Below are 25,628 nucleotides of genomic sequence, written 5' to 3'. Positions count from 1 at the left end.
AGATTGTTGCGTTTTGTACACACACATCCTTATCAGGCTTTGGAGACTGCAGATGCTTTCTTGAAGGGAGGGGAGGTGGTTGACGTAGGCATGGTGATGAAGACGGGGGAGATGGTGCGCGTCTCTGCGGTGATTTTGGTGGGCGTCGTTGAGGAGCGGGGGTAAAGGTCATGCTGCCAACCCTGCGTATCGCCTTAGTTTGGTCTTTGAACTCCAGGAAGGAATTGGTGCCACCCCTCTGTATCTCCTTCGTGTGTTCAGCGATCTCCAGGAGGGTGGGCGAGGGTGAAAGGGTGAACGGAGAGTAGAGAGAGTTGTGGGATGAAGGAAGAGTATCCTCAGAGGTGATAAGGGGGGGTGAAGGGCGGTGGAGACTCCTCCATTTTTCTCCCATAATCAAGACATTCCTCAGGCGGGTGCAGTGATAGATTTTCAAGGTTTTCTGAGCGATGTGTTGTGTCTTTCTCTTGTTTTGATTCCTCTTGTTGCTTGTCCTTGGCAGGGGGGGAACAGATTGATGACGTAGGCAGTTGAATACGTTAGACATAAACAATTTCACTCCTGACTTGTTCAGGCAAACTCCATTGGCCTTAAAAAGATGTCTGCAGTCCAAGAAAAAGTTAAAGTTGTCAATAAAATTGACAGAATGGTCAAGTTGAAAGCCAGGTGTTCAGTGCAAACAATCTGCTGAATCTCTCCACTCCTCTTCTGACTGGCGGTAGAGGGCCACTGATGAACACCTCTGCATTTAGAGAGCTGACAGTTTCCAACAAACATTTAAAGTCTCTTTTTTTTAGCACTTCTGACTGTTGTTTCACAACATAAGTTTTATGACTTTCACCTGTTGCTGAGTCTTCAAGCACATACAAAAGAGCTGTGTGTCTCTATTTCATAACCATTTGTGCTAAATGCAGAGATAACATAGTGTTTTTGGCAAGCAGAAAATAAAATCATCTGAAAAGTATAAAAAACCTGATTTAGGTAATTACTGTTTCATACATGATTTTTCCATTCTTTAATTAACACGATTAGTTTTCAATGTCTTAACTAACAATAAGCAAAAACATTTTCCCTTCATTAATCCATTTAACTCCCCTTACATTAGATATGGCTAATTTAACAGGACTAGCCCTTTAAAGAAGTCCTATAATGGAACAGTCCATTTCACAAAAAATGGGGGAGTCAGTCACTGCTTCGTGAGATTTAGACATTTAAAGACAAAAACCTACATTATAAAGAAAAATGAACCATTAACTTTCAAATTCCTGTAACGCTTGAATGTCTCACTCTCTGAAAACAAACATTTAATGGTTTAATGTTTTCACAAAAAAGACGTCCCCCCCTTTAGGGCTTTTCTATTAATAGCATCAGCTGTTGCAATACAAAGATTAGCTATTCAACGTATTGTTTCGCAGATGTGGGGAGCACACTCCCGTCTGTGGCGAAAGGGCGGCGGTGGTTTGAAGCCGAGAAAGAGGGAGATGAGGAGGAATATGTCGGTGTGAGGACGTCTCTTTGTGCTCACGACAGCGAAACTCATATCGGTAAGTAGCTTTCCTGCTGACAGAGAGAAGGTCGTGAATGCGGGCGTCTGTATTCAGGGACAGTGAAGGCAACACCTAGCGTTAATGTAAAACTCCTCTCTGTGTATCAACCATTTACTCTCGGCTAGCTAACTGTCACCGGGGTTTTTGACTAATGACAGCGAGGTAAACAGTCAAGGGAAGTTAGCTTGTGTTAATTGAGAGTCTGAACGACTGAATTCAATTTGCGGAAATTCATTTTTGCTGCAAACTTCACGAAAAAAGATGAAGCAACCGAAATCAGTTATTCAGGGGCGGCTATTGTCGGTTCTCTAGACCGCCGCTCACACTCAGGACACGGGCCTTGCCTCTGTGTGTCAAAAATGTTCCCCGAAACAAAAACACACTGTCTCTTACCTTATGTGAGGGATATTCATGAAAGCTTCCATTGTATTTTTTAACCCCTCGGTGTTATGTTAGCAGCATATATACACATCGGTGTTCAGCTCTGAGGGAGAAACGTGTGCAGATTTAACCGCTGGACACACAGAGAACAGAGGGATTCTTCATGTATCAAATCATAGGATGAGATCATTCAGAAGCACCTCAGACACACACACACACACACACACACACACACACACACACACACACACACACACACTTTAATCACTATTTATAGCAAAGTGAAATCACTAGTTAATTTGGCTTTCATCATAACTTCATAGAGATCTTAATCCCTGCTGCTGATGGTGGTGATGATGATGATGTTAGCTGTAGAACATTTCCCCAAATCTTTCATTTTGACCTTTGACCAGGGAATTACCCTCTGGATGATTGGTGGAGCAAAGTTTCCCAGATATGCCATTCAGTGTATGCAAGGCTTGTATTACACATGAATGAATGATGGTTCCTACGAGATGCATGTTTATGGGGTTCTATGACACCTTTTGAGGTTTCTTGGCAAAAGTTTGGCATATAAAGTGTTGTGAATCAGACTTGTGTGGCCATCGGGTATTTAAAATATGAGTGTTAACAGGGAATGGAATGATAAGGTACTTTTATTCCATAATATTCCTATCCTAATTTGTCCAAATACTTTTTGTGGGTACAGGGATAGCGAGACAAAGGACAGCCAAAGGACAGCTAAGATAAAGTGTTTATTTCTCTTGCCTTCAAGTTTCACTACATGTTCAAATTGTATTCAAGGTCAGTCTTTGTCAAATCTAATTTCAGAAAACCTATATCACAAAACATGTTAAGCAAACTGTCTTTTCTGTTTCTGATTTGGCCCTAATATATATATTTTTTCAACAGATTGGATATGTCCTAGTTTCACAGTGGGTTAGGTTCTATATTCCTCATTTTTCTATCCAAAAAAAAACACTTGACATGGTGTCTTTTGCTTTGTAACGTGGACATTTAGGTTTGGAGTTTGCCTTAAGTTTTGACGCAGGTATCCTTTATGTAATTTAGCTTTCCAGCCAATTGATGTTGTCTTATTTTGTTTACCTGTAATCTGCCTCAAAATCACCCTGATGATTTCATCTCTTTTTGGACTCACTGGTGTCCTAGTAGTGTCAGCTCATTTATTCAAAACAATAGATTGTTTCATTATGTTACTTATTTCCTTGCATGGCAATATTATAGAAAACATAAAGGCCACTGTGTACTGTGTTGATTTATATACCTACACTACCGCTCTAATTAGTGTATTGATAATGTTATTTAGTTATTGAGCCCTGCTTGACTGCTTTCAGTGGTTTCTAATGTGTATGAGAAATATAGTAGACTCCTAGTATGTGATTGTTTTCGTTTGAATTCATAAAGATTGAATGAAAAAGTGTTTTGCAGTTAAAATACAGATCGGTCCAATTACAGTAAGAAGGACTCCACCATTCATTCACATCCTGTATCCTTGTTGAAATGTCCAAACATCCAGAAAAAGAGTGAATAATTAGAGTGGATAAATGGAAAGGTCAGAGTAGGAACTGCCCCCAGCAAGTCACATTACATAAGTGAGTTATTTGGTTTGTGTGTATGAATGGCAGCCTTATCTACAGGGAATGTTCAAAAATGGCAAAGTGTTATAAAAAAAGACATAAAAGTAATTTATGGCTCAATGAGTTCTCAAATAATGCTGAGAGAGTCAAGTTAGTCATTGGTGATGACCCACAGTCATGTGATCAGCTGCACAGACCTCTGTTAGGCTGCGTGCACTTTGTTCTCTCTGAATGTTGCAAAGGGTCTTACAGATCGGGGAATAGAGTGGTTGAGGAATGAGTCCTAAACACGTGAATGTGTTAGCATTAGCACTACCAGGCTTTCTAGTCTCTCAGTCATTTTTTTTGGGTTGGATTCCTAAAATAAGGTGTGTGGTTAATACAAGTTTACGAGATTTTCACATTTTGTTATGACATAAAGTACATCAGAAAATACCACCCTGATGAACATGTGGAGCTTTTGTGTGTCTTAAAAACTGCGGTTACTGTCACGTGACTAAATGAGACTTCTAAACGTCATCACTCCGTACGTTAGCCGTCTTTAGCTTAGCGGTGTTGACGTGAAGCCATGCGACTCTGATGTTATACGTTTCTAGCCTAACATTAGCTAGCATTTCCACTTGAATGATCTTATAAGTGGTGTCAATACTGTATGTGGAGATTATCCTGCTGAACAAAACGTGTAAGTATCATAATCATAAGTGTGTGTTCAACACAGATCCTAATTTCTGCAATATTCCAAAATCGAATGGAAAAATCCCATGGCTTTTAGTCAGATGAGCCATTGCCATGCTAACTTCTAGGCGGCTCTACAAAAATAAGTCATATCTACACCACTATAATGTCTGTCACTATGGGAGAAAATAGGATGAGGGGGCAAGCTAATATAGTTATCCCATTGTCTGAAATAGACCACATCATTCAGTTCTGAGCAAATAAGTTGTTCAAATTAGACCTGAAATAAGGCTGGGTGAAAAATCAATTCTAACATTATAGACCAAATCTTGGGTTTACCATCGATGCTTTCACAAAATAGTTATATAAATGATAAATAATAAATCAGTAATATGGATTTAATAACAGAGCGTACAAAGGCAAATAAGAGAAGAGATAGAACAGTCTAAATCCAGAAACATGACTTTACTGTAATGCAGCTGTTAAAACCAGAACAATTAACACTTATAATGCATCAGAATCGTATCAATATCACAAAATGGACTAGTACAATATCCAAATTGCAGTGAGTGAAATATTTGGTAAAAGCACAACATGTTATCACACAGTATCATAGCCTACTGCTGCTAAAATAACCATCAGTTTGAAACACTTCTTGGTAAGGAAGTTTGCATCTTACTTATGCTACGTTCACCGGACGCGATGCGAATATTCGCTTCGCTCTAATCGCTCAAGTTTCACCGCGAATTGCAGTTTGTTTTATCGCGTCATTCAAAACAGACATACCGTTGACGCGCCGCGCCGCGCCGCACCGTTGACGGACAGTTGTTTACACTTCCATGCAAGATCGTTTTGGTTATTTCTGTCGTTGACTATGGAGGATATAACAATTATTGCTGCTTTGTACCTTCTGTGGAAGTCCTACAAACGCAGCAACAAACGCCGCTCTGTCTGGGTTCACAATGTAATCAAGCGTCACACACAGTTTGGTGAATATCATTGTTTGATCAAGGAACTGCCGTTTCCAGCGGTATTTTAGGATGACCTGTGTCCAGTTTGATGATCTTCTAGCTCGGGTTGGTGTCAGGATTTCCCGGATGGACACAAACTACAGGCGTTCCCTCTCAGCTGCGGAGCGCCTGTCAATACAGGGCTCAAAGCTAACTTTTAAAAGTGGTTGCCAGGCTGGCAACCAGGCATCAGCTTTTGGTTGCCAACACTGAAAATACGGTTGCCATTTTTAGACACCTTATATTTTAAATAATTAAGATACTATACAATACATCAACTTAATAATGAACATGTGACACAAAAGAACGTTCAAATGCTTTACAATAAGTAATTAACACAATTATTTGAAACTAAAGTGGTAGTAAACTTGTCCACCCTCAATTGCTGGTATACCAGTAGTGCAGCTGTTGTTCTTCACAGATCCCTCACAAATGAATTGAGCAAGTCACTAGTTTCTTGGTCATCCGTATCCCCACCATAGATCCACTGGTCCTTCAGCATTGAAGTCTTGGATTGGCCAGACTAATACATGTCTAATGTTAAATAAATGAAAACCATTCACAGATAATAATTAGATATTAATTATTAATGGTGTTTCACCTGTGTCTCACTCGTACCAGGGCTCAACGCTAACTTTTAAAAGTGGTTGCCAGGCTGATTATATTTGTATGCCAATATTTTCCTACGGTAAAGTATCGTTTAGCACTTTTATTTTGGTAGTAATAAGATCGGGACTCTTATTTTGAAGGAACTTTTACCGGAAGTGAATGCACAAAAGAGCGGAATGTACATATATATTTCGCCTCCCAAGACTTTACACATTTCCTCTTTGCTTTCGTTCGGGTTCATCTTGCGCTTTATCAGTTGAATCACTTTGAACATTCGTTTGAGATGTTGACGGGTTGGCCGAAATTTTTACCCCACAGTCAAACAATTTAATTTGCTTCGCCATTTGTTGTAAAACAAACACACAGCGCACCGCGCACGCGAGTAAACGTGCATCGCTTTCTGGCTCCGTAATCACACCAATGCACGTGTAACTTAAGTATTAGGTTCCGACTGGTCACAACAATAATTAAATATCACTCTTAATACAACAAATATTTAACATTTATCTCATTTGGGGTGCACATTTAGCTGTTTGCTGTCCTTATTTCACTGCTACTGATGGCAACCAAAGGCCAATAAGTGGTTGAAATTGTTTCTGAATGGTTGCCAATGGCAACCTGGCAACCGTTACTGTCGAGCCCTGCAATATGTCTCCGGTAAGTAAGGATCAACAGCAGGACATCAGAGGGACGTAGAGGGAATCCCAACGCTGATTGGCTTCCGCGAGAACGCGTCAAGTGAATTTGATGCCCGAGTTGAAAAAATTGAACTCTCGCGTTTGACGCGGACACCCTTCAATCGTGTGATTCGCGCCGCGTCCACCGCTTCATGCGCGCCGTCGGAGCAAATTCGTGTCTGATCTCGTCTCTGCATTGACTTTACATGTAATCGCGCCGCCCCCAAACATGGCATCGCGTCCGGGCTGAACGTACATTTCCAGGAATTTTCGAAGATGGAAACTTTCCATGGGAATAAACGGGAATTTAAGGGAATAAACTGGGAATTTTCTAATTTGAAGGTTGGCTCTTCATAAGGATATATAATTCATATAGTTGGGGAAAGTATATTTTAGCATAATCTTGACTAAAACAAACAGATGCCATTCAAGTACACTTGAATATCCATGCCATTCCTCAATCACATGCACATAGCACACTGCTTACTGCATGGCTATTGAGACCACACTGTGCATTCCTCCATCACATACACATGCATTTCCGGTAAATTAAGAGATTTACGGGAAATGTTCCGCCCCTTTGAAACCCTAATCTTACTGCACATTCAAGTTGTATCAAACTTGTGTAGGAGACGCTAGAGATGTACACTTTCAACAAAAGAGACATTGTTTTTTGTGAAGGTTACATCTATTTAGTCATTCTATTGCCATGTTGGCAAGCAGGGTGACTGTTTGAGTTATTCTGTATAAAGTGCACTTATGATCATTCTTTACTACATGAATAATTGAAGAATATTGCCAATATTGATGCTGGTATAGAAATGGCAGGTTCCTTTGTCTTTATTTTGGCAGACACAGATAGCCCCTTAAAGCCAGGAACCAGACACCCCATTCTCCCAGATACAAAACCCAGTTTAGCCTAAAAGTCAGTCTCAGAATATTTAGGAAAATATAGATTTTGATCAACCATGCCGCATTTCATACAATTAAACTATCCATTTTAAATAAAAGTTGGTAAAAGCCCCCCCCCAAAAAAGAGTTTGTCGGCAGCTTCAATACATTTTGAACTCAATGGACTGAGTCTTAACACATCCTTTGAATGATCGATGAGTGTTCCTATTAGCGCTACGGTAGAGGCCGGGGCGTGCACCGCTGGGTTCCTCCTTATTCCTTTTCTGTGAGATGTTTTGCTGCTTTGTTCCCGTGTGAAGAGGGAAGTCACTTTATCCTTTCCCAAGGAAACAACTCGCCACTTCTCAAGAGTCCAGAGTGGCTTTATGGAGTCATGGTGAGGACAAAATACAAAACCACACCAGATGAATATGTCAAACCCTACATCGAGTCATGTCCATGTTAGGTAGGTGATGTGATGATTGAAACAACATGTCACTAGTCCTATAGCAAGTGAAACAACATACACAAGCAGTTGTATATTTAATGATTTACATGTGTTGTGGTCCCATAGATATGCCACACTGCTGCGTGTGTGCAACAAGACGCCCAAAACATTAGGATAGATATGTAATTATGGTTAACCGATATCAATAAGAGTCACAGTGATTAACTTGGCTTCTTCTACAGAAATGTGGTTTTAGAGTTCTGAATTGTTTGACCATTTATGTTGTGATGGAAAATAGAATCAGCGTGATTCTGTTGATAAAATGCAGGAATTTGACTCCAGAGTTGGTAGTGCAAACCCCAAAGCTGTTGTTAGTGCACACCCCGGCCTCTACTGTAAAGATCATGGTTTTGGGTACATTTGTATACATATGTTGTATCTCGTGCTTCAAGTAAATGTGGTTGTTCTCTGTATTAAATTAAAACCTTAGTATTTCTCTGACCAGGTGTAAATGTTTCCTTTAAACAATTGTGTTTTTGCAAATATAAGTTGTATACAAATGCAATGTCTCTGAGACAAGTAACCAAAATACACATGTTAATAACCACACTTCCAATACATCATGACATATCATAATCAGTAACAAAAAGGGCAAAACTGGAGTTCCATTTGTCTTGTTCGTTATGCACAAAACTGCACTTTTTAAGAGGGATTTTACATTTTTTAGAGTGTCTGAATTGCCAGGGGTGGTAAATGCCAGTTTAGTGTGAATAAAAGGCCAAATACAAGAGTAACGGTTCCAGACTCAATGGCATCATTGTAAACACAGAGTGTTGTGTATACGATACTTAAAGCTTGTCCTCATGCACCCTTGGTTGTCCCTCCTTAAAAAAACATTTGGAAAGCCATATGGCCACATGACTAACTTTAGTTGGGCACATATTTTCCTCTACCAAGCTCCCACTCTGAAAGGAATTTGGTTTGAGCCAGTGTCTGTGGATTATTTGAGTTTCCCAAATGGTGAGTGGTGTTTAGAGCTGTGCCCTCCAACACGTAGACTCACAGAAGGAAATGCTGACACACCATACGTCAAGGTTATGACCTAGCTACAGGCATGGTGTGAAAGCCCCACTGGTAGCAGGTACTGTGACTTCCCAGTGCTTCTCAAGCTGTCCTGTTTTTGCTTTTCTGCCCGCTGTTGAAAATCTAAGGCGGTGTCTCGTGAAATGGTATAGCGGCGTAGACATATACTTTGTGGCTTTATGACAGCCAGCCAACCCGAGGCATTTTAACGCCAGGAATTTGGCTCGGAAATTCTTTGCCCAACCTGGCTAACTGACTGCTTCAAAATGACTGACTGGCATTGGAAAGGAAGGAAACATCTTCCTTCCCTCCATTGTGCTGGGCAGGAAAAGATGGACTGCAGCCAGCTGACAGCTGTTTCCTGGTGGATGAAGGAGGAATGGGTGCGTGGGTGGGTGGATGGGCGGGTGGCTGCTGTTGGTGTTGTGCTAGTAGTGCTTGAATGGGCTTTTTTTTCTGCTTGTGACTGTTGGTACAGTTGAACTACACATCTGAAGGAATAGATTAGTTTTATTGCAACATTTTAAAAACTTTTATTGGCTTGACTAGTAAATGACATTTTATATTCCGTTTTTTCCCACCAAAACGTTGCAACACAAGGCCTTATGAAAGGGTTGAATGCATTTTATTCCTCAAAAACATAAACAAAAAAAGATGTTTATGAATAATTGAGATTATTAAAACGTTACATCCCTGTTTGATAGCTTACAGCCTTTTAGCACAATAGTGTGAAAGAAGTAGCAAGACTGTGTTGTCGGTTTGCCACCGTGCCAATATGCACTTATAAAACATTGTTCAGTAGCACTATGGTAACACTACGGTCAATAACTGTACAGGATACCTTTTTAAGTTAGCTTTATTTGATTGACAGTTCAACTTGAACCTGCTTCAACTCAGATGTTGTGTTGCAAAATGACTGTGTGCCAGTTGATAGTTGAGACAAACCCACCCTAAGGTTGTTGTTGTTTAAGCTTTTTAATGATTGTCCTTCTCCGGCTAATAAGATAATTTTAAAGGGGCGTTATTATGCGCTTTGGGTTTTCCTCCCTTTCCTGTAGTGTATTATATTGCATTTCAATGGTCTACAAAGAATACAATTCCAAAGTTCCCTCCACAGGGAGTTTCTCTCGCACATATGCCATAAGAGCATGAGATTGCATTCAATTCTACATGTACAGTATACATAAAGCGTGCATGTCATTTCCCATATTGCTTTGAACCATACAGTACAGTTTAAATGCGGAATGAGATGTTTCTAAAGCACTGTACACACTGCTCCCCGGAGGTGTGAATGCAGCTGAATCATTTGCTCATTTTAAAATAGATTTGGTTTGAATGCACTACTGTACTTCCCTTACGTAAAAAAGAAAAACGCTCTTCTGTTAAACCTCTCATCCTCTAGTAAGATGGATGTTTTCAAAAGGCCATAATTACAAACTACAGTTAGCCATCGTATTACTCTGATGGTTCTGCGGTTGTATTTATTTTCTGAAGTAGACGTCATTAGCATGGTTTCTGCTCCGAGGCCAAACCAGGCTTTCTGTGGCTTTCCTCAGCTGCTTCTCCTCACAGTTGGGATGTATTTATTCTGTGAGTGGCTTTGATTAGAGCCAATCACGCCAGAACAGTATAAGTGGTTTTATATAAAGCTGGTTGCCGAAACCCTCTTCTCAAAGCAGTTTGATCGTGGCTGCTGCTCTTGTGTCTTTACAAGAAATGTCAGTTTACAGAAAATATGACGATAATGCTCTCCTCCATAGAAGTTAGGCGCTAATCTTTATGACGAATGCAGCTGCATTTCCTGTAGCTGCCTCTCAATACAAGCTGTTTGTGGTTTACCAGTGGAAAGCTTTTAATATGAGGCAGCAGCCACACAACACACTTCAGCTCTAACAAGCATGGAACCTACTTTTGATTTCTCATCAAGCATTTGGCTTTTTGTTGCACTTTTTGAATGAAATGAAAAAAGTGCAACAACAATGTACTCAAAGTTCTTACACTTAAAGTTAAAGAAAAAAATGCGCAAGAAGGGCATAACATAAATACAATAAAGATATTTATAAAAACTTCAGAAGTTAAATGTCTAAAAGAAAATAGAATAATTCTATTTTTCTAAACAGAAGAAGTTAAAGTCAAATGTCAATTAAAAGATAAATAGTATAAAATAGAATAAAACGATTTAAATAATATAAGAAATGAAAGCAACATTGTGCAATTAAATGAAACAATAGAATACAAATATTTAATTAACACAAGAAGTTAAAGTCAAATGTCAAATAAAAAAATTAAAATAGAACATGAGGATTTAGAGTAACAATTTGCAATAAAAAGATAAAAAAAAAAACATTCAATATATTTATATAAACATAAGAAGATAAAGAAAAATGACCAGTAAAAGAAAAAATAGAATACAAATATTTATAAAATCACAAGTTAAAGTGAAAATGTGCATATTGCACTATAGTATATTACAATATATAACACATACTATTATATGATAAGTTTCCCTTCATTTTGGATTGTTCCTACAATGCATGTGCAGCATGATCAGATTGTGCATGCTGACTTCCACCACACAAGATCATATTGGTAAAACAAGCCATATAACCAATCCAGTGTCACTGAACTTCAGTCAATATATTAGTCCAAGCCACTCCATATCAGCTTCTTTGTAAAATATGTGTTATTCTTACATCTTTCCGACATTTTTTCAAATGATGTACAACTGTCATCTAGTTTGTTTTATTTCTCTGGTGGGTGCAACACTGTAACTGCTTTATTTTGTCTGTATTATGCCCCACATCTCTGCCTTGATCCATAACTCCTTTCTGTGGTTTCCATGGCGATAAAAAAGCAGCTGCGACAACCTCGCTCCCTCTGTCTGTTGTCCCCTGCTATTGTTAATCCCTTTATTCTTTCTTTCCCCCCCCCCTCTCTCCTCCATTTCAGCCAGGTGTGTCTCCTCAGCTACCTCCTAGCCTTATTCTTCTCACCTTTCCCACCACTGTCGAGGTAGCCATGGCGACCAGTGCACTGCCAAGTGACAACCTGCCAACGTACAAGCTGGTGGTGGTGGGGGATGGTGGTGTCGGGAAGAGTGCTCTGACCATCCAGTTTTTCCAGAAGATCTTTGTGCCGGACTACGATCCCACGATAGAGGACTCGTATCTGAAACACACAGAGATAGACGGGCAGTGGGCCATACTGGATGGTGAGTGGAGCAGCGTGTCAAGGGGACATTCATTTTGAAAGTGGAGAACAGTCCTGCCTCTGTTTTTTACAACATTAAATATGCCAATAAACAGCCCACTGGTGAATGTGTGAAGCTGGTAGAGATAGGCGGACAGTGGATCACTCTGGAAGGCGTAGTAGAAAGAGAAAATAACATCAGCTGCTGGGAATTATAGTACTAATAGAAACAATCCGTTTTTAAACAGGTCACATTCACAAAACTGCACACTGTTCTTGTTTAATGAATACTGCAAACTGGATCAGTTGCATTAGAAAATAAATGTACCAATGCTTTTGTTTGAAGGTTTTGGCATTTTGTATGGGTTCCATTCATTGAGTTAAAACAGACATTTGGGTTTTTAACAAAGAACAAAAAAATGAAACAGCAAATGGGATGGCCGGAGCCATGGTATAGGAAAAGCAGACCACATAGTATACTACATGCTCATACAAGACATAAAGTACAGTATGCTCAAAGCTATAAATCCTCTGTTTGGATTTTGAATGAAGAGGGCTGTAAAAGAGAAACCCTTTCATGTAAAGTCATACATTTGTGTCCCTCCATCCTGGCAGTGCTGGACACAGCGGGCCAGGAAGAGTTCAGTGCAATGAGGGAGCAGTACATGAGGACAGGAGACGGATTCCTCATCGTCTTCTCTGTGACGGACAAGGCCAGCTTTGAACACGTCGACCGGTTCCATCAACTCATACTACGGGTCAAAGACAGGTAACAGCAGAAACCTCTTTTCTCCATGCACACAACCAATAAATATTAAGGTATGATTCTTATCGTGTATACAAAACTCCTTTTTATTGACTTTTATGTAAACTACTTATTTTTACTAATGCAGAAAATCAAAGAATACTGTGGGCCCTGAGGGCTCAACAAAATATCAAATAGACACAACATGAGAAAATAAAGAAATATCCTTAACAGTTTAACATAGCACGTGAAGCATTTAGAAAAAGCACTGCAAATAGAGAAGCTCACAACAGAACATTACTGTTTCCAGGGGATATTAAAAACTGATGCACACACCTGATCCACCCTGGTTGTTGCCATTGTTCTTGGCTTATGAAGTGATCACATTTTGCTAACCATCATTGTGACAACATGATTAAAATACTTGCATATACAGGACTGTCTCAGAAAATTAGAATATTGTGATAAAGTTCTTTATTTTCTGTAATGCAATTAAAAAAACAAAAATGTCATACATTCTGGATTCATTACAAATCAACTGAAATATTGCAAGCCTTTTATTATTTTAATATTGCTGATTATGGCATACAGCTTAAGAAAACTCAAATATCCTATCTCTAAATATTAGAATATCATGAAAAAGTATACTAGTAGGGTGTTCAACGAATCACTTGAATCGTCTAATTAACTCGAAACACCTGCAAGGGTTTCCTGAGCCTTGAAAAACACTCAGCTTGGTTCAGTAAACTAAATCACAAGTATGGGGAAGACTGCTGATCTGACTGCTGTCCAGAGGACCGTCATTGACACCCTCCATCAGGAGGGTAAGACACAAAAAGAAATTTCTCAAAGAGCAAGCTGTTCACAGAGTGCAGTTTCAAAGCACATCCACAAAAAGTCTGTTGGAAGGGGGAAATGTGGCAGGAAACGCTGCACAACCAAGAGAGATGACCGCAGCCTTAACAGCATTGTGAAGAAGAGTCGCTTCCAGAATTTGGGAGCTTCAAAGACAGTGGACTGAAGCTGGAGTCCAGGTATCAAAAGTCACTGTTCACAGACGTGTCCGGGAAATGGGCTACAATAGCCGTATTCCCATGGTCAAGCCACTTCTGAACTCAAGACAACGGAAGAGGCGTCTGACTTGGGCTAAGGAATAGAAGCACTGGACAGTTGCACAGTGGTCCGAAGTCCTCTTTTCAGACGAAAGCAAGTTTTGTATTTCATTTGGAAGTCAAGGCGCCAGAGTCTGGAGAAAGGCTGGAGAGGAGCAAAATCCAAGTTGCTTGAAATCCAGTGTGAAGTTCCCACAGTCAGCGATGGTTTGGGGAGCCATGTCAGCTGCTGGTGTTGGTCCACTGTGTTTCATCAACTGAGACTGCCAAGGCACACAGGGTATAAGAGTATTTTAGAGCACTACATGCTTCCGTCTGCTGAAAAGCTCTATGGAGATGAGGAATTCATTTTCCAGCATGATCTGGCACCTGCCCACAGTGCCAAAACCACCAGTAACTGGTGTACTGACCATGGCATTACTGTCCTCGATTGGCCTGCAAATTCCCCTGACCTGAACCCCATAGAGAATATGTGGGGTATTGTGAAGAAGAAGCTGAAAGACACCAGACCCAACAATGCTAATGAGCTAAAGGCCGCTATTGAAGCATCCTGGGCATCCATAACACCTCAGCAATGCCACAGGCTGATTGCCTCCATGCCACGCCGCATTGATGCAGTAATCCGTGCAAAAGGATTCCCAACCAAGTACTGAGTGCATTAATGGACATTTTCAAATGTTTGATTGTGTTTTGCTGTTATAAATCTTTTTTTTTTACTTGGTCTGAGAAACTATTCTAATTTTTTGAGATAGGATTTTTGAGTTTTCTTAAGCTGTATGCCATAATCAGCAATATTAAAATAATAAAAGGCTTGCAATATTTCAGTTGATTTGTAATGAATCCAGAATGTATGACATTTTTGTTTTTTTAATTGCATTACAGAAAATAAAGAACTTTATCACAATATTCTAATTTTCTGAGACAGTCCTGTATATATAATATATACCGTAGGTTGGTTAAGATGTTTCTTCATTTACTTGCATTGTGTCTATTCAAGCTAGTTGTCTTTATTTGCAGTATGTTGAATTTAAAGGTTGATGGTACCTTGACATTTCTTATAGAGAACTCCAGCCCAAAGACATAAGGTGTGAACAAAACAGCTGCAAATGTTTCCACATGTAAGAAATGTGACATATCTGTCCAACCAGCCTCACATTTAGTTGTCTTTAAACTGTAAATAAACCTACAATGAAGTCCTTGTTTGATTACCCCAAAAATATTTCAAATTTTCTATGACATCTGCTTAGCATCCCCTGTTTCTTATGAAAATATAAAAACTATTTGAGTGGCTTTGTCTAAATAAAGTCTTTTTGGGAAAGTCAATCCTAGGACTTGTTGAATCTAAATAGTTTTTGGGAAGTTTATCTACCCTAATCATTTAGACGTAAAAATGAAAGACAATGCACCCAGAAGTTCAAAACAACCAGTCCATTGAAAATCTGTTTTGTAAATAAGGTAAGCTACCATACCCGGAACACAGAATTACAAAAAAAAAGGAAGTTGCTCTGTCAGATGATTTTTCTTACTTGAGATAGAACAAAAATAGAAACGGGAACTAAGCTAGTTGCTGTGTGTCCAAATTTAGAGTTCCTCTCTAGCTTATTTTTCCACAAGATGTAAGTATTGCAGGAATCTGACATCTCTCAAACAATTTGCAAAGCCTGTGATCTTTCTATTCAAAATGTAGACATATCAACATTGGCCTAAGACCATGAGACACTCTGCAATTGCTTCTGAAATGATTGAATGTAGTTATAAAGGGATACCTGACTTTGTGTGTGTGTGTTCTTTTGCTTTCAGGGAAGCATTCCCCATGGTGCTTGTGGCAAACAAAGTTGACTTGGTCCATCTGAGAAAGATCACCAACGACCAGGGCCAAGAGATGGCTGCCAAACACAACGTAAGCAGTGAATTTGTTTCAGCCTTTTTGCCCTAAAGTCCACATGTAAGGATTTCTGCTCTCACATGTGTGTCCTTGTATGTGAAGGATTTAAATCACAGTCAAACTGAAATCAACATCAAAAGGTTAATGTTGTTTCCACAGCTGCACAGTAGACCATTCTTGAACCAAACAAAAACAAGATCTAAAGAAACTATTTCTAAATGAAGCCGTCTCTGTGTAAACAACAATTTGGTTCATATTATCGTATTCCTGCCATTTTAGTAGAGAGCTCTATCCACACTGAAACACCTGAACATCATGTCATGTGCTTCTTCTTGGCCCTCTTGATTTTGCATAAAAAATAATTGGCCCATCTCAGCCAACATCAGCTGACCAGATCATCCAATCTAACATTATAACAGTTGTACTGTTCATTGATCGCCTATATCAGCGCCTAAAATGCGTGGTGGTCACATAGTTAAAAACGACAGAAAGTTGTCTTTTCTACAGACACATCAGTTGCTCTGCTGAGTGTCATCCTGTTACACATCCATCCAATGTCCTCCTGAACTCTGGGAGGACTTATACTGTGTTTAACCAGCAGTTTTAATCACATCCTAACTGTAAATGTGTGACGTGGAGTGACAAAAACAGCATGAATCCAGGTGAAAAGCTCAGCTCTGAAGGCAATTTAAATAAAGAATCAAAGTTATTATTCATCATCATCATCAGCTTTATTGAAGAGACTCTAGGTCAATTTTTTAAAAGACATCCAACACTCAAATATAAATAAAAAAAGGCAGTTATACCAATGTTTCCACAGAGGTGACTGGTATCGTACAGTACTGAGACACGGACTTGAGAGCAGCATAATGACAGAATGATGAGAAACATTCAATCGACAGACGAATTTGTTCATCAGATTCCTCCAGACAGCATGGAACGTGTTGACTCGTGCGTTACAAAACATTTCACTTGCACTAGACAAGTGATTTCAAAGGCTGTCTTATCGAAACAGACACAGCACCCTCAATGTGCTTATGTCATGTTTTTGCTAAATCTCTGTGTATCCCTTACGCACTGAAACACCAAAATGACTTTTAAAATTGACACTTAAAATGTCTGGAATGCCTATGGGACCATGATATTGTTATTCCATCCCATCTTCACTGAACAATTCTGCCAGGATAGCCTGATATTGCTGTTTGACCTAATGTCAGACTACATTAAAACAAGTTAGTTTCATTCATTAGCCCTTTCTCAGACTTTGTGAACCTGGTCTGACAGAGGGCTGAAAGTGAGAAAAAGAGGTGTTACAATTTGTCTTGATTCTGACGTACTCTCAGTAAACGCACCACCACCATTAAAAGAGACAGAAGCAGGCAAAAATAACTTTAGAATAAAGCCACAAGCTGTGATACTATCATGTGCACAAAGGATCCCATACAGCATTCACACATTTAACTCACATACAGTATTCTGTAATTCCAGGGATTTGACATCTTGGGGCTTTTCAAAGTCACACTTTCTCTCTTGAAATCAAAGGCCTCTTTTCAAACTTTTTATGTTTTGAAGTGATCATATGCAGCGAATCAGTGAAAACACTTGGGGCTGTTTCCAAACTGACTATCATCTGCCAGGTCAATCAGTACGGTGATTAGCCTGTGATGTTTTTCAAAGGCTGAGGCATCTTTCAATTGTAGCCCTTATGTTCCTTTGCCAAATCATATAATGTCTCCCTCTACTTTATATTCATGTAGGTCAACTTCATTCATAGCCCAACCTTATTGATTCTGTTAAAGCTGGTATTTCTACAGCGTTACAGATATGGACTTGGCTTCACCAAGAGCTTCTAGTGATGGCTGCGTAAGACTGTTTCCAATTGATGTGACCTTTATATTTCCCAAAAATAACTTTTAAGTACAAAATAATTGCCCTATTTATCTCAATAAATATCCCACTTTAAGCCTAAAGTAAAACATGTTCAATGCGGTAAAAGAACTCCAGTTTGCCACACACCCTTTAATAAACATGTACTCTATAAATAACATTTACAGTACATGACGACCACTATTAAACAATACTTTTTTTTCATTTTAAGTATGATGACATAAATAAATATGACAACAGACATCTAAAACTTCTGTAGAAGTGTTACAAAAATACATTTAGTAGAGTAGTAAATCCATATTTCAGTGATACCACCCAAATGGCCCTTAGGATTGAATTTGTCAGGGTTTAGAGCTGAGCAGGGAGGACGCCAAAGTGACTATCAATAAAATCCTTTATTGCAGGTTGTCCAGGAAATAAAAGAGCTGGGCAAAGCAAGGCAAAGAGAAAGGGAAAAGAAACAGAACTCTCTTTTCAACATCAAACATCAAGAATCTGACTACAACTGAAAGAAACCCAGAACTTAAATACATGCAAGACTAATGACAAGGACAAGCCACAGGTGGGGAGGAAAGAAAAACACAGGGGAACTCAATCAGGTAATCAAACTGGAGGGAAATCACAGAAACAGGAAGTCAAAACAGACCTAACACAGGGGGTGAACACTTTTCAAAATAAAGCAGGAAAACGCAGACAGATTGTGACATTAAGAATAAAACGTATATTGAGATATATTTGAGATATTTCTGCTTTCTTTCCTCCAGATAACTTATATTGAAACCAGTGCCAAGGATCCTCCAATGAATGTGGACAAAGCCTTTCATGAGCTGGTCCGTGTTATAAGGTAACTTCATTCACTTTCCGTTATTCTCTATTCTCTAATAAGGACCCTTAAAACAGCTTGAGAACACTAGTGATTGGCCATTAAGACTCACCCTTTGTCCCCAGTGTGCATTTCCCTTCTTTAGAGATTTGTGGATGTCTTTATTAGATTTGTGTGGAAAAGTAAAAGTCCTGTTGGTATTTCCTGTGTGACACACATTTATCTTCAGAATAATTCGATTTGTGTCCATGTTTTCAATGTGGTCATATCCTGTGCAAATGCCTATTCTTGTTGCGAAGGGTTTTGTCATGTTTAAGAGCCCGGATACACACGCTGTATTTCACTTTTGAGAGTCCTGATTGTCCTCATGGCAGCTGTTTTGGCACATTATGGTTTAATGATGGATAAACATTGCCCTCTAGTGGTCAGACTGTAGAAAGTCAGTGATACAGTGGTAGGATAAAGGGAAAAAATGCAGAGCAGATCAGGCAGAAAGTGTTTCCATCCTCTATGTAACCTCAATAGGCTGTGTAAGAGCCATTTAGGCACATTATTTTATGGTAATGAATTACGCTTTTATGAGCGAATTGAATATTCTTTAATTTAACTTAAATGAGCAGAAATACTGTGAATTATTATTATACTGTTTTGTAACGTGTTATCTTGCTTATGGACAGCTCTAGTTTATGTTTTGTTATTTGTAGAAAGCAATCGTAGGGGCGTGCTCGGGTATAAATGACGCTGCCAGCATGACACAGCAGGAAGTCTAGAGAGCCAAGTTGGGAAAAGTTTTTGACCGTACAAATCCGTAAGACCGAGGGATCTTGTTTGTTTGTTTTTGTTTTAAATACTGTGCAAATGTTGCACGTCGGCAGTGGGCCGCCAGCTCATGTTGAACCTCTAAATAAAGCACCTGAATGGAACAAGCAAGTATCTACTTTTTTGAATATACGCGAGTCAATACTCGAACTCACCTCCTAGACTAAGTGGCCTTTGAACATTGATTTTCTTTTGGACAATTGGCCACTACAGGCTGCTTTGAACCCCCCACCCTATAAAATGTTAATGTGAAAACCCAAAGAGGTGACTCATAGTATTGATTGGCTCTTGGTTTAGGATGACTCATTCACAGCCCCAATCATAATCTGAGCTGGATAGTGCAAATCACTGTCGCAGCAAAAACATGCTGTTAAAACGGAAAAATTATGCTTATGAATTTAAGGAAAAATATATTAAAGAGTTTAATGAAAACATATAACCCACTCTCAGTATGAATCTATCTTTATTGTCTAACTATCAGGAGTCAAATAAGCACATTTCCTTCAAGCTGCATCTTTTAGGTGACAGATGAGGTATAATTAGGATTTTGGTAATTGTTTTTATTATTAGTCAAGTCATTTCTTAAGCAAAAAGGTCAGACAATGCCTCTCAAATATGGAAATGTATTAATATCATTTTAAAGTTAATATCTTTGGGTTCTGGACTCACGAAACAAGTCACTGAACTTTGTAAAACTCTTTTTCGACTCATCTAGAAGATATTTGTCGGATTTATCTTTAGCTACAGCCCTTATTTGTGTTAAATGATTCCTTTGTTACTGGCTTCCACCTCAACTTATAACCAATAAGTTCAATGAGCACCCTTAATTATCATGATTAACTTTTTTGTATCTAATGTTAATGTTTTTCCTATTTGTAAAGCACTTTGATTTTCCTTGTGTTGAAAGGTGCTTTATAAATAAACTTCCCTTGCCTATTTTAAAACTATGATTAGATGACTGCATCGTAAGGTGAACCAAATCCCGAGTTTAGATGATTTGTAACACCTTTTCTTGTATGTCTTCTCTTTGTCCACAGACAACAGGTGCCCGAGCGAAACCAGAAGAAGAAAAAGAAGATGAAATGGAGAGCAGAGCGTTCAGCGGGTACCCACAGGTTCCACTGCGCCATATTGTGACCTCCCTCATCCTGTTTACCATTCGTAACACCCACACACACATCCACACGCACGCCCACGTACCTTTGGATGTCAGGGAACTCCCCAGCAGTGGTTAACTACTGGAGCACAAAAGGGAGGGGGATGCCTGGAAGGAGGAGTGAATCTCAAAATGTGGGACTCTTCACAAAGCCTTTGAATGAGTGCTGTACCCTCTCTCCTCAATTTATGGTTCCTTTTTTAAGGTCTATAAATCCCTCCCCTCCTCTATTCCACACAGAACAGTTTCACAATGAGGTGTCATTTATTTTTTCATTTCAAATGAGCCACTAGATGAAGGAATCTGGGGGGAAATGATATTGGAACTTTTGTCTTCTTGAAAAAGGACGAAATAGGGAGGACCCGGCTCATTTGCGCCTCGTTCTTTTTTTAAGAAGTAACTCCTGACAAATGGTTCCCACCTTTTAAATCCTCACACTCCTACGATATCTGGAAGAAAAGCACCTGTGTGATTTTTAGATATGTTATCATAAGGGCATAGTGGAAGAACATGAGTGCTGTTGGTCAATTTTAGGGAGTCACTAGGCGGTGTCGGCTGGCAAACAGTGAGTGTGGCGGGACACTTTGCCGTCATGCGATGCTCTGGTTTGGGGAATGTCAGTTCAGAGAGGGACGGAAGGATGTGTCGAAGCAAGCGAAAGAAGGGGACGTGATTAGATAACGTGTTTCATATCGGTCCACAGGTGAGCTCTGTGGTCATATAAGCGCGTGGAATAAGTGTTTAAATATTGTAATTGTAAAGGAGAGTGAGATGGGTTAATGTGGTTACAATATAACGTCAACATAACAGGGTTTATACCAACACTGATGTATCAGCGGCCATGTTTACAGACTTTATTAATGGATTATTTCCTCAGCATAAAAACACACACAATATATCAGAGCCATTTTTAAGTGTTTGAAATAATTATTTAGGTTGCCTCTTCAGCCATCAGCAATGGCACGAGTGCAGTCTTTATCAGTACTGTACGGACAATATCCCTATTTGTCTCTTTTTTTAAAGTCTTAAAACAAGTTACTTTCCATGTTTTTGTATCAAATAATATAGAAAAAATACAGTTATATTTGTGATATTAAAACATATAATCATACGTGGCAATGTAAACAAATTCAATGCTGTTTTACAAAGAGATCTGTAGGCGAAGATTAACAAAATATAATAGAAAAGGGATAAAGTGAGTGGCGTGTTTCAGATCTGAAGCCGGCTGGAGAAGCTGATTTGCACTGGCCACTAACCAAAATAATGTGATGTCACTTTATTTCAATCTAGGGGGCTTTTTTCAGACCGCACCGCTGAATTCAGGACAATGAATCATGCTCAGCAAAGGAGAACACTCCTTTTGGATACATTCATACTGTAGCCCTGGGAATACATCAGGCTGTGTGTGAGGCTCCGGGGGCTTAAAGCCATTAAAACCTAGCTAATTGTAGGAGAAGACACACTCTCCAAGCAACAAGACATTGAGTATATCCATGTCTGTCGTCGTGAGGTGGATAGAAATGTACAATTGAATAACCTATGAAATGGCTTGTACTGTTAACGCACTAAAAGTTTCGGTGGACAACTTTTTTCTGTCTGGATGAATACCGTCTCTTTGAGGAAATACATTTTTGCACTTTTAATACAATTTCAGACTTTCCTATTTGCATGTTGTTTTTTCTGTTCAAAAACCTGTAAGTGAAATGAAAGGCACAGTAAAAAAAACAACAAAAAAAAATATTTGAATGTAAAATGGAATAACAAAACAAGCAAATAGGCCATTAGTGTTGTAGCGCTGTGTGCCTGTGTGTATGCCTTTGTGTTGATTGTGACAGGTTAAATCCATCGGGATTTAATCATTGGAAAGATATTGAAGGAAACGTTTGTTACTTTGAAAATAAGGAGAGAGTATGAAAAAAACTCAGTTATTGAATGGAATAGAAATTCACCTCAGCATGAAAGTGGAAAATCAACCTCAGCAAAAGAAGGACATCAGTATAAATCAACATCTACTGTTAAAGGGACTCCGAAGACTTTCAAGTGTCGAACATTGAGCAATGAAGCAACAGACTCTGGATTGTGGGGGAGGGAAAAAACAAAAAAAAACTGAATGTGTTTGATGAAAAATGTTGCATCATGTATGTTTGATACCATTTTGTATTATTGATATGAATTATTGATATGATTCTTGCAAAGTGTTTTTTAAACAACTGAATAATTTATTACTGTCTGTTACCTCAGCGTGTCCCAGACCTGGACAGAAAGCTAAACTCACCCTTTCACCCCTTTTTTTGTTTTCTTTGGGGCTCTCAATGGGTCGTAGGCCTTTTGACCTTTGAGCCCCCATATGAAGAGACTTGTAATGTGTCGTGGACCAATAAAGATGAAGGAACCCCGTTTGGTCCTGGAAAAACAAAAGGACTTCTTCTTTACTGGAGCTCATGTGGATGGTCTCGCAAGATAAAATGTTATCACACAAGCGTCAAAACATGGAAAGTTTGTCAAACAATTTGTAACTTTAAATGTGTATTTTTTAAATGTGAAGTTTCTTGAAGGTGCAGATTTACATTTTGGGAATCACCCTTATTGACTTTCTTGCTGAAATACATTACATTTTAAGATACAGCCTGCAGTTGTTAGCTTCGCTTAGCCTAACTGGAACGAGATGGAAAAAGCTTATCTTGCTCCTTCTTAAAGTAAGAAAATCAGCCAACCAACACTTCCTGAGATCAGTGAGTGTGTTACTTTTAGTTTGTTATATCTACAAGTCGTGGATTTCTTTCATTTTAGGCTAGCTGTTTTAAGTTTTTCTGCTAAGAGCTAAGCTATGCTAACTGTCATGCGGGCTAACTTCTTGTTTAGTGTACAGAGTAGACACGAGCAGTAGCTATCTTCTCGTCTAATTGTCAGCAGAAAAGTTAATAAAGGATTTCCAACAATGTCGCACAGTTCCTTGAAGCGGACTGGACTTGTTGTAGGCTAATTTAACTTTTTGTCTCAGTTCTAGGCTAATTTAACTTTTAATTTTGAGGTCCAAAATACAGTGCAGAATGTGAAAGTTACTTTTCTTGAATGAATCATTGTGGCTGGTACAAAGAAACCTGCTGATTACTTCACATTTCAGGCAGACCAAATAAAAAATGCTGAAAGTGAATATAGCATCCTATTAATTATTCGACCCCTGGATTATACAGTGGGGCAAAAAAGTATTTAGTCAGCCACCAATTGTGCAAGTTCTCCCACTTAAAAAGATGAGAGGCCTGTAATTTTCATCCTAGGTATACCTCAACTATGAGAGACAGAATGAGAAAAAAAAATCCAGAAAATCACATGCAGATCTCCTCTAGAGCAGTGATGTTTTGGGGCTGTCGCTGGGCAACACGGACTTTCAACTCCCTCCAAAGATTTTCTATGGGGTTGAGATCTGGAGACTGGCTAGGCCACTCCAGGACCTTGAAATGCTTCTTACGAAGCCACTCCTTCGTTGCCCGGGCAGTGTGTTTGGGATCATTGTCATGCTGAAAGACCCAGCCACGTTTCATCTTCAATGCCCTTGCTGATGGAAGGAGGTTGTCACTCAAAATCTCACGATACATGGCCCCATTCATTCTTTCCTTTACACGGATCAGTCGTCCTGGTCCCTTTGCAGAAAAACAGCCCCAAAGCATGATGTTTCCACCCCCATGTTTCACAGTAGGTATGGTGTTCTTTGGATGCAAGTCAGCATTCTTTCTCCTCCAAACACGTCTAGTGGAGTTTTTACCAAAAAGTTCTATTTTGGTTTCATCTGACCATATGACATTCTCCCAATCCTCTTCTGGATCATCTAAATGCTCTCTAGCAAACTTCAGACGGGCCTGGACATGTACTGGCTTAAGCAGGGGTGTGTCTGGCACTGCAGGATTTGAGTCCCTGGCGGCGTAGTGTGTTACTGATGGTAGCCTTTGTTACTTTGGTCCCAGCTCTCTGCAGGTCAATGACTAGGTCCCCCCGTGTGGTTCTGGGATTTTTGCTCACCGTTCTTGTGATCATTTTGACCCCACAGGGTGAGATCTTGCGTGGAGCCCTAGATCGAGGGAGATTATCAGTGGTCTTGTATGTCTTCCACTTTCTAATAATTGCTCCCACAGTTGATTTCTTCACACCAAGCTGCTTACCTATTGCAGATTCAGTCTTCCCAGCCTGGTGCAGGTCTACAATTTTGTTTCTGGTGTCCTTTGACAGCTCTTTGGTCTTGGCCATAGTGGAGTTTGGAGTGTGAATGTTTGAGGTTGTGGACAGGTGTCTTTTATACTGATAACGAGTTCAAACAGGTGCCATTCATACAGTTAACAAGTGGAGGACAGAGGAGGCTCTTAAAGAATAAGTTACAGGTCTGTGAGAGCCAGAAATCTTGTTTGTTTGTAGGTGATCAAATACTTATTATCCACCATAATTTGCAAATAAATTCTTTAAAAATCAGACAGTGATTTTCTGGATTTTTTTCTCATTCTGTCTCTCAGTTGAGGTATACCTAGGATGAAAATTATAGGCCTCTCTCATCTTTTTAAGTGGGAGAACTTCCACAATTGGTGGCTGACTAAATACTTTTTTGCCCGACTGTATGTGAGTTAAATTGAGCACATTTGTTTCATTAAATGGAGAGGTTGCATTTGTTTTCAAAAAAGACACCAAGTAGGCTATTGTTGGAGTTATGCAATTGATTTGATTCGTGTATGTCCTGGAACTTTGGCAGTATTTGGCAGTAAAGGCCTTGTTAGGTCTGGATAACAAAAAAACATGTAGGCTATGGTGTTACACCAGTTGTGTAATCTGTGTTTTTGGACAGGTCTGTTGTGTTCTAACTGGCTGTGTCAGACTGAGGAGCTAGACGAGGCACAAACAAACTGTGGCCTTTTTATCTAGCCTCAGGGGTCGATTATATTTCAATAAAGAAATACAAGTATTGTGACTTTGCATGCTGGTCTCTGTTTTATTAAAATGCCAAACAACGCTCTAACTGGCTGCTGAACACCCGTGAACTACAGCCTTGCTGAACACAGCCTCACATGTTACTGAGAGGAATCTTGCTTGTTCAGCCGAAGCTCACCTCA

The 25,628-nt window shown here is 39.4% G+C and overlaps 1 protein-coding gene across 1 annotated transcript; it reads left to right on the top strand.

Annotated features, from left to right (window-relative positions):
• Positions 1-1,412: 1,412 nt before the first annotated feature.
• LOC104957687 (ras-related protein M-Ras) lies at positions 1,413-22,273 on the top strand. Its single transcript, XM_010785343.1, has 6 exons — positions 1,413-1,544; positions 11,869-12,130; positions 12,724-12,877; positions 15,766-15,865; positions 18,502-18,581; positions 20,417-22,273. Exons 2-6 carry the CDS (start codon positions 11,938-11,940, stop codon positions 20,514-20,516), a joined length of 627 nt encoding a protein of 208 aa, XP_010783645.1. The 5' UTR covers positions 1,413-1,544; positions 11,869-11,937; the 3' UTR covers positions 20,517-22,273.
• The last annotated feature ends 3,355 nt before the right edge of the window (positions 22,274-25,628 follow it).

The sequence above is a fragment of the Notothenia coriiceps genome, unplaced genomic scaffold, assembly GCF_000735185.1.
Source record: "Notothenia coriiceps isolate Sejong01 unplaced genomic scaffold, NC01 NC01_scaffold00027554, whole genome shotgun sequence".
NCBI lineage: Eukaryota > Metazoa > Chordata > Actinopteri > Perciformes > Nototheniidae > Notothenia > Notothenia coriiceps.
This window is presented reverse-complemented; position numbering and strand designations above follow the sequence as displayed.